The 9,975-nt window shown below is 39.5% G+C and overlaps 2 protein-coding genes across 2 annotated transcripts; one reads left to right on the plus strand and one right to left on the minus strand.

The window, feature by feature from the left end:
• Positions 1 to 41: 41 nt before the first annotated feature.
• LOC140938577 (small ribosomal subunit protein bS16m-like) lies at positions 42 to 3,552 on the plus strand. Its single transcript, XM_073388069.1, has 4 exons — positions 42 to 190; positions 299 to 369; positions 1,299 to 1,356; positions 2,625 to 3,552. Exons 1-4 carry the CDS (start codon positions 74 to 76, stop codon positions 2,829 to 2,831), a joined length of 453 nt encoding a protein of 150 aa, XP_073244170.1. The 5' UTR covers positions 42 to 73; the 3' UTR covers positions 2,832 to 3,552.
• Positions 3,553 to 3,746: 194 nt separating this feature from the next.
• LOC140938576 (ethylmalonyl-CoA decarboxylase-like) lies at positions 3,747 to 7,981 on the minus strand. Its single transcript, XM_073388068.1, has 4 exons — positions 7,404 to 7,981; positions 5,844 to 6,062; positions 5,048 to 5,178; positions 3,747 to 4,440 (listed from the first exon to the last, which is right to left on the minus strand). Exons 1-4 carry the CDS (start codon positions 7,866 to 7,868, stop codon positions 4,368 to 4,370), a joined length of 888 nt encoding a protein of 295 aa, XP_073244169.1. The 5' UTR covers positions 7,869 to 7,981; the 3' UTR covers positions 3,747 to 4,367.
• Positions 7,982 to 9,975: the final 1,994 nt, after the last annotated feature.

Raw genomic sequence — 9,975 nt, forward strand, 5'->3', positions numbered from 1 at the left:
CACTAGGCTAGTCACCAGTTTTTCTACAGGTTTGAGTCGTAGTCCAAAAACGCCTGGCAAATGTGTTTTAGGCATGAGAAAATCTTTAGTAACTCTTCGGTTTGCCCTCTATGGCTGCAAAAACAGGCCTTTCTTTTATATCGTGGCTACCAACAGATATAAACCTCGAAACAGAGGCTATCTAGAGCAGGTATAGTAATGCTCAAAACGAGAATTAATACTGAGGGTTCAACTATGTTCGGCGTTCATTCGCTCATTATAATTTGTTAACGAAGCTTAATTCTTCCATTCATTATAGGTTGGGACATTTGATCCGGAGCCAAACACCAGGAATGAGAAGCTGGCAAGTTTAAATATGGATAGGATAAGGTTAGCAGTTTGAGATTAAGTTATTGTTAAGTTGTTTTGTACCCTATGAAACGCCACAGTGCCAGGTACTTTATACTTTTTGTATGAAGAATATTAATGAACCGGTCAGTGTAAAACGCAGACTGCGGACCAGGGGTAAAATGCAGACTGAGTGTAAAATGCAGACTGCAGACTGAGAGTAAAATGCAGACTGGGGTAAAATGCAGACCGAGCATAAACTGTAGTTGTGGAAAGGTTTAAGGGTCAAAAAATCCCGCAAATACATGTAAACGAACACTTACTTGAAGACATCTGCTTTCACAAATCCATTCAGGACTTTCTTCTCTAGAACGTTGTCGACGACCCAAAAAAATATAATCGCAATCTTGAACCTTTTTTCCGTCCGAGAGACCTCATGCTTCAAGTTTAGACGCGAAGTTTTCGATATACGTGACCAGGGATGTTTACGCTTAAATGGAAGCTGCTGACCCAAAATACTGTACAGGAGGAATTATGGCGATAGAAAGGGAGTAAATCATTCCAACAACAAAGAAAGATGTTCTGCAGGAAATTTGGATGACCTTCTATGAAAGTATTGCAAATCAAGGTACACAGACTTAACCTGTTCGGATGTTCATTGAAACTTCTGGCGAATGTGCAATCCACTTCAACTAGGAAGCGAAGTGTGTAACTGATACCGGCTAGCTATTTCACCGATTTGGAGAAGAAGGAGCACAAATGTTTAAAAAAGTCTACGGTCTTTATTCTGCATTTTACCCCAGCCTGCGTTTTACTCTCACTCTGCAGTCTGCATTTTACACTCAGTCTGCATTTTACCCCTGGTCCGCAGTCTGCGTTTTACACTGACCGATTAATGAACGTCTGCATGCGTTTTCCATACAAACATTTTTTTCTGTTTCTTTTTTTTCTTTGTACTTAAATCAATCTAGATACTGGTTGTCAGTTGGAGCTAGGCCTTCAAGACCTGTGGCAATATTACTAGGACTGGTAAGTTAAGGTGGCCACTGATCCCGGCCCCTTCCCTCACCTCTTACTCTTTGCCAACACTACCATCACTGACCCCATTCAATCTTTATTTTAGGTAAGACCAAAGCTTGTTTTACAGCAGTTTCACTTTATCATTAGAAAAAATTAAAAAGTGGATATGTTGTAGGTGAAAATCCATGCTCAGGTTAAACCAGATAAGATTTCTTTTTTTTTTGTCTCCTGAATAGGTCAATTTTTAACATTAATTCCCTCAATTTTCCAGAAATGGAAAATTTCCTTTGGCCTAAAGGTGACAAAAGTGTCATCATCTTTAACAGCTCATTGTGTGGGCTTTCTTGTATCTCTTAGGAATTGTTTTGTTTTGGAAGGCCTTCCAAAATAGTTAATTTCCCGATCGCTATTGGCGCCTTTTCGCTCACGTGTTTGTTAGCCCAAGTTACACTCTAGTATATGCGTCTACTGTCAGTGTTGCTTACTGTACTCTCATGCTTAGGTCTGACTTATAGCGATAGTTTTAGCTTTCCCCCCCTTCCCACCCTAGTTTTGGTGGGCGGAGAGGTTATTGTTCTCATTGGGCAGCCACCCCTGGCTGTGTTTCGGGGGTTATAGTTGTTTGATTTCAATAAACCCTCTCTCTGTGCCAAACAGTTTGTCTCCGTGTCTTTTCTGATATAGTTTAGTTACAGATTGATTTTGTAGGGAAATTACAGCAGTTGTCGTGTTAACTTGTCACAAAGAATTTCGGCAATCAATAAGATGACAAACGTGTGGCTTTAGTATTGGTGAAGTGTTGAAGTGGTTGACAGAGTAGAGTTTGCAAAACTTCCCATTAAAAATGAAAAGAAAATGGCTGCTGATTGTGAACTACTTTGATTCGGCAAAAACCCAGCATTTAAGACAGTCAAACAAATGGGAATATTAATTTTTTGAGCTAGCCAATTTCATTAATAGACCATTTGGGAGCTGCTTAGGATGAGGTGTTGGGGGAAGATTACCCCTCATAATGATAATTATCACAAAATGGAAATAAGCTTCTAAACATCACAATCTGAACCAACTTTAAAATCTCTCATTGTTTAAAACACTAGTTGAACTTTCCCACATCTCCTTTATTTTGTGGCAAGTCTAGAAACACTGAAAAAAAAAAAGCCTTCAGGTGGTATTTACATTTTGTAAGTAGAGGAAATACTGTTTCATTGTAGCTGCAAGTGCTGCATCACTGATTAGAGTATAGAGGCTAAAATACTGTCTTTAATTGTTTTATGTAGGCTGGTGTTCTTCCCCCACACCCTCATAGTTTGGTGGTTGCTGCTAGAAACCGTGCAGCTCTCGCAGCGGCAGCTGTTAATTCAGATGTTCTCACAGTAGCAGCAAAGGAAGAGGATAAAGAAGAGGTGGAGGAAAATAAAGAGAACAATGCAAATGTAAAGAGTGGAGAAAATCAGGAAAATGATGAAGACAAAAATGAAACATAACCCTCATAGCAGCCTTGGTGCTAAAGAGTAACTTAAAACGTGCTTGATGCCATAAGGCACTATTTGCATTTTGCTGAATTTTTTTTCCTTCCATGAAAAATTGAAGAGCTACCTACAAAAGGAAATACAAATCTGGGTCCAAAGAATCGCAAGATAGTTAAGATATCAATGCCACATTATTGTAGCTGGCTAATGATGAGCAGGCAAGATAAAGAGAATCCTGTCTTCTGAGGATCCCCCCTCCCCCTTTGTTCTGCGATAAAAGGTTTTTTTTTGGCCACATAATAATTTCTTTATTAGCACAGCCTTTTTTTGACAAGATTTCTGAGTACTGGGCTCATCATTTTGTCCTCTTCTTATTGGCCCCAACTTTATCTTGGTCCATAAAAACAAATGGAAAATACTTGGCCAATATCAGCCATCTTGACCTCTTGCTTTGTCAATAATGATGTACTTGGTTTATAATACCACTATATGAAATTGTGCTGTGGAATTGTATGCTGGGTTACTAGGTGGCCAAAGCTGATCAGACAACGTGATGGAAAATATAATAATTTTTGTTAGGGTTGCTTGGAAAAAAGGCTCTGGGTACTTAAGCGCTTTTAGAAGGAGAATTTACCAGTTTGCCACAAGTCACTTGGGGCTTTATTCCAGTCACCCCTGAAGGGCCTTTTGTAGCTGGTCATTCACGTGGGATGCACTGGCAGGGTTTGTAGTCTTTTGAGCTCTTCAAATTCTATGACTTTCCATGACCTTTACAGGTTTAGCTGTCAGTTTCAAAAATTCAAAAACTTTCCTTGTTTTAGAGTATTTTTTTACCTTAAACAGTTCAACAGACACAAACTCTGGTGTCCACCAAAAAATGTGTGCTGTTTGTGCTGTTTAATTACTCCTCTATATCTTACATTGTCCTTGCCTTGTCATCTGCAGTAACTAATCTATCAAAAAAAACTTTAATTTTCCATGACTTTCAAGGACCGACAATAAATTCCATGACTTTCCAGGCCTGGAAAATTAAATTCCTAAATTCCATGACTTTCCAAGTTTTCCATGACCTGTACGAACCCTGACTGGGACAAGACAAACAAACAAAATTCCCATTTTAAATGATGCAAGCCCTTTGTCTTGCCCCAGTGCATCCCTTATTCTACAGCATGGCAGTTTTATAGAATGTGAATTTCAAGCTGCAAAGGGTCGTAATTGTTGTAAGTAACCCACGTACCGAAGTATTCCGTTCTTTGGTTATTTATTGCACTCTCTCTAAGCCAGCACCTATATTGATGAAATGAACATCACTGGTTGGTTGATTCCATGTCCCCATTTATGTAATACTTAGTTCTTCATTATTACAACCCAATCACCTCCCTGAGCAGAAGAGGGCAAGGGTATCTGGCTTAATATGGGGTGTAATAATTATTAAAAAAGAAACATTTCCTACTGTAGCAGTTTATACATGTGACCTTGTGAGTGAGAGTAGTGTGTTTACAGGAATTTTAGTCTAATATTTAAAATTTAACAATTAAAACAGTTTTATTATCAATTATGTTTCATGGATTGTTCTAAAGCTTGCTTGTTTGCTTCAGCTCCCCATACAGATGTAAAAATTGACCTGTGAAGCAATGAAAATGGATCTGAATCAATTGGTTGAATTGCCTCGTACATGTAAATCAACTTACTGTATCTTCGCCTCCCTTCTTTTAGATGATCATTTAAACCAGTCAAGAGTCAAAAGCCACAAAGTCTCCATTATTTATAATTTATGTAGTCCTGTCATGGGTTACTTGATAAACAATACATTATAATTTCCTTGTATTGGTGATAAAATTTTGCATTATTTTAGCATTGCAAAGTTTGTGGGACTGTTGTCACTTTATATCCAACAACCATCAATCAAGACAATAGGATTCCTCAGTTACTTGCCTTCATGATGTGACAACTTTACTGACACACTAAGAAAACCATGAACACCCAAAACATTTCAGGAATCCAAATGTTAATTAATAAGTCCCATCACAGCAAAGATCAGGATATGCCAGCCAGCCACAAAACCACAAAACAATAATTAGACCTGTTCCAAGGTAGAGATCTCCTCCAGTTTGACTCTCGCTAGTGACCACCTTGTCTAAATGACCACTACAGCCTAGCACTTTGAGTGTTGGTTTACACAAGTTTCCACAATTAACCGTGGCTATAACTCAAGGGAATAATGGACTTGCCTTTCCTTATCTAGTTCATCTTGATTTCCTAAATGATCTCCAGCAGAAACCACGCCCTTGATTCCTCTAAGAACAGAGGTGTCTGCTTCAAGGAACTCTGATAACCAATCACAGCAACTTGTCACTACATCCTAGAAAAGAAAACAGGAAAGAGAAAGAAAGCCACCTTTTTAGTTTCCAGAGGCAACCTTCATCTTTCGCAGTGACAGTGAAGAGATAGTATGTAAATTACAGTCAGTTCATGGTTGGGTTTACAGTGGTCAGTAATGGCTATAGAGAAGACGATCTGTTCCTCAGAAATCATGAGGGGTTTTTTTCTACTTCAGTGTTGGTGAATTTCCTGGGTCACCTTATAAAGATCTAACATGACTGCCTCTTGCCAATTAACTATTAGGACTTACTTAACCTGTTAAGTAACACTTCCAATTCCAATTTGATCCGGAATGCACCGACACGTTCAAATGAGTTTGTAAGAACTCTTAAGTGCTCCGTGGGTAAACAAATTACAAAATTACAAATTTATGTACCCAATATCTTCTATGTTGCTGTGATATACAGGAGTTTCATTAGAAGTCCGGGTACTGGCACTAGTGTACTCTGAGCACAGTACCTGCCTTCAAGTGGAAATAAACTGTACTGTCAAATTAAATTTCCAAATTTCCCCACCTAATAAATGTTGTGCACTCTTCTAATATAAAAAAAATTATAATAGTGAAAACTTGGGACATTTAGAGTTCTTTTAAAAGTTCCTTCACATCGATCTACTCATTATCTTAGGCAATAAACAAAGTCTGACCTGGTTTGTTGGCAGCTCACCATCAACTAGACCTAACTGCCGTCCATATGACAGGTCTACTTTCTGTCCTTTGCCTAGTAGCTGTAGTGCTTGCTGTTGACCTAATAACCTTACAAGGCGAGTTCCCCCACCCCACCCTGGTGTCAGGCCCATCTTCACTTGCACAAATCTGATCTCTGCACTTTTAGACATGAGACGGAAATCACAGGCTACTGCCAGCTATGATGTGAAAAAACAATAAGATAAATACTATGTAATGTCTGTGTGGCAGCTTGCACCACAGACAAAACCTAACTTCCAGTTAAGTCCATCTGAGAGACAGTGCCAAAATCCTTGTTCAGGGTCCCCAGTTGTGTAACAGGATTTGAGTACATGCCACAATTGGCCTGTTAAAGAAGTTATTGTTTGATTGGCCAATCAGGTTAAAGGAAAATTTGAAACCCACTTCTTGTAATTTGTTGATTCCTTTGGGGGTCCAGTATAAGGATCTTGACACTGTTTTACAAATGTTATTGCCGGGTTTATATTACATCTGTGACACAGGCTATGCCTGTGGGTGTAGCTGCCCAATTCATTGGCTAATGAATCTTCCTTGGATTTTTCCAACACTATTCTCATCTTTGAAGATTGAGAGGCAGCTAATCAGGATATGGCTAATCAGTGAAAACTGTCGACAAAATGATCTATGGAAATACTGTGACCAAAATACATGGGAGTTGCCTGGTCTGTTTGATGGGCCCCTTCAAGGAAGAATCAATCAATCAATCAATCAATAATCTTTATTTATGCATGATAAGTATTAAAAGCGACGCTTCGCTTGTGGGGTCGTGTCTAAATAATAAAAATAAGATAACTAATGAATTAGAAAACAAATTCATTAGATAGATAGATAGATCCAGAGACTTTACTTGGAGGGATGCTACTCGCTCACACAGATACAAAGTCTGTGTCCAAGTTAAAGAAGGCAAGGGTATCTGGGCTATCAAAGAAGGGTAGATGGTAAATGGGTTAAGGGTAGGTGGACCCCGGGGGCGGGGGGGTACTCCCATACATTACCTATACGGGTATGTGCCGCCCAACGGGGTCGTGATTTTGAAGCTCCTGATTTAGAACGGGGTATCCATTTCAGAGGCGTTTTCTAGAACGGGGTATAAAAAATTGTGGATCGCGGCTTTATCTTCTGCTTAAAATTGTTGCTGATTATGAAGAAGCATTTATTTGATGTATAAGTCGAACAAATAAAGAAATATCTTTTTAAAAAAACAGGGCTATTTCAATTTACAAACTTTCTAGAACGGAGTATAAACAATTGGCCCATTTCTAGAATGGGGTATTAGTTTTAGGGCGAATTCTAGAAAGGGGTGTAAAAAATTGGCCCATTTCTAGAACGGGGTATCAATTTTAGGAGAAATTTTTTTTAGAGAGGGGTGCCAATTTGGAGTCCCGGGAGGCACATACCCACCCAAAAAATACCCAAGTGCCCCCCCGGGACCACAGCACCCCGCCCCTGACTCTGTCTCTGGCATGTCTTGCATGTGTGGTATTAATTTCTGCACTCACCTCAGCCCCTCCGCCTAATGCTCTTCCTTCAACTGCAGCCACGCTGATAAGGGGAAGCCTTCCCAGCCGACTAAGCGTTCTTTGCATGAAGGCACACATGATGTTCCCTTCTTCCGGAGTATTGATCGCCTTAACAACGCTTAAATCACCTCCCGAACAAAAATATCCTTCACTACCACGTAAAACAAGAGCTTTGCCATCTTGCCATTGTTCAAGTTCGTCAACAGCCTCGGCTAGTTTCACCATCATATAGCCTGTCAAAGCATTTTTACGCTCGGGATTCATGAGTGTTATTACTGCAATTCCCCGCTGGTTTTCCCGCAGTTTAGTTACCGTAACATCGCCGCGTCCTAGACCTTTGAACTTGTCACGAACATGGGCTTCGTCAAACGATATTAGGGTAGAGAGCGTTCTTCTGAAATCAACTAAAGCAAAACGTCCTTTTCTTGCGAGGGAAAAACGCATTTTGATTTCTCCAGCTCCAGTGACCTTGCTAACATGCTACTACTCAAGCTGCATCAGAGAGTTCCTTTTTTTTTCGGCTGGATTTTGTTGAAGTACTCGCATGCGCCGCCATATTGGCCGCAGAAGCCTGGTGAAGAGTACTAACTAGCGGGAAAAAACAAAGCGCGTAAAAATGCGCGTAAACTACAGTTACGTGGGATTTCCTACACACATTTATTGGGCGCGATCCATTCAACCAAAATTTCCGGAAATTTCGGTCCAAAACTCAATGGATCGGTTCGGTCCAACCGGAAAAGTTTCGAAAAAACTGGCCCACCTTTTGAGGTGGACCACTTTTCCCGGTCGGACAGGTCGGAATTTGGGTTGAATGGATCGCGCCCAATGTACCTCGGTAACTCGAACCTCCTGCTAACTCGAAATAATTTTTGTTTTCCTTTCAGATCACTGATCTATATAATTCTACCCACGATAACTCGAGCCATAAAAAAAAAACCAAGAAAAAACAATCAAACAGGAATTCTTCGTGTAAATTCTTAGTTTTTTCGCTTTTTTCACTCCACTTCTAGCCTGTTCCAGGCTCTCAGATAGTGGGGAAGATAAAGACGTGAAAGTGAAAGGCACGCACTTTCTCAGTTCAGCGGACCCGACTACACTCAGCTCGGAGCCAGGAACAGGCTACTCCAAGTGTCCATCTCAGTATATTAATCAAGCTCAATTCCTTTTTCAAAATATTACTTGCTGCCCTTGAAGTGAAGTATGCATGATAGTTGCATTCCGTTCCCATTCCTTTGCTTATTTCCTTATTTCCGGTTATTTGCTACGAACTCACGATAACTTGAAATACTTGAGTGAAAGGCAGTAACATTAACAGCGTATACGGGGTAAGGCATTCAAAACCGGGGACAGTTCTAACAAAGAAACTGAGGGCCACCCAACGATAGGCCTTTCCCGATTGCGCTCGTAAAATCCTAAAAAAGTGCTGGCAAAAATGGCTAAAAAGTGCTCAAAAAGTGCTCAAAATCTCAAAAAAAGTGCTCAAAAGTGCTAAAAGTTGTGAACAGTTACCTCTAAGCTTTTCGTAAATATGTCAATTTTTACTGAAGTAATTAATAATCTATTTTGCGTAGTGCTATTCGACAGGTTGTTACGAAAGGTTGATAGAATATAGAACAATAATATTTTTAAAAAACTAAAGCCGGTTACGAATTGTAAAAAAATTCAGCAGTACTAGCATCAGATGATTTAGAAATTTGAGATGACACACGCATGATACATCAGCCAATCAGAAACTTCTGTTCTCACGCTCAGTGAGGATAAGTCCAGGTGCCTTTCCATGACAACGGTCTTTTATTCTTGACAACATCATTAGTTATTCAAATTTATGACCTGGAACACAATTCTCGTTGTAAGCGACACACAGTTTTTGCTTTAAAGTGTTTTAGAAGACATATGTTACTCGAAATTTGTTCGAAATGTGAAATATTGCTCAAATGTTGCCCATAGTGCGAAAAGTGCTTAAGGGTGCTCAAAATGCAAAATAGTGCTCCAAACTCAAAAAAGTGCTCAAAAGGTGCTCAGCGCAATCGGGAAAGGCCTACCCAACGATGGTTTCCTCCTAAATACATTGAAAACACTTTTCAAGCTATCCAGAGTACTTCTAGATATCTAGAAATGCATTCTAATTATAAGCGGCGCTATAAAATTTGTATCTGTTCGGTCATCCTAGGGGAACTTGCGTCTTTTCGAAATTACAAGGGCTTGAGTATTATTTTTCTGTAAATTTTAGATGAAATCATTACTGATCTATCACGAACGTAAGACATTTTCTGATTCTTAACGTCACCACATTTTTGAATCCGAAACTTTAGGTTCCCTTTTTCCTACGAAAAATAGCCTAACTTGGGATGTAAAATGTGAAAATTAAACTTCAGAAAATCGTAGGGAATATATAAGATAAGCTTCGAAAACTGTACGTGAATGCCGTCCTAAAGTAACAGAAAATTCTAGGCAATATTTGTTTCTCCGAACAGATATTTTACAGAAAAAAGTCGTTGGGTGCCCCTGAAGAAAGAGAACTTGTACGCGTTAATTTGCCTGTTGGCTTGCA

Source organism: Porites lutea, chromosome 5, assembly GCF_958299795.1.
Source record: "Porites lutea chromosome 5, jaPorLute2.1, whole genome shotgun sequence".
Taxonomy (NCBI): Eukaryota; Metazoa; Cnidaria; class Anthozoa; order Scleractinia; family Poritidae; genus Porites; species Porites lutea.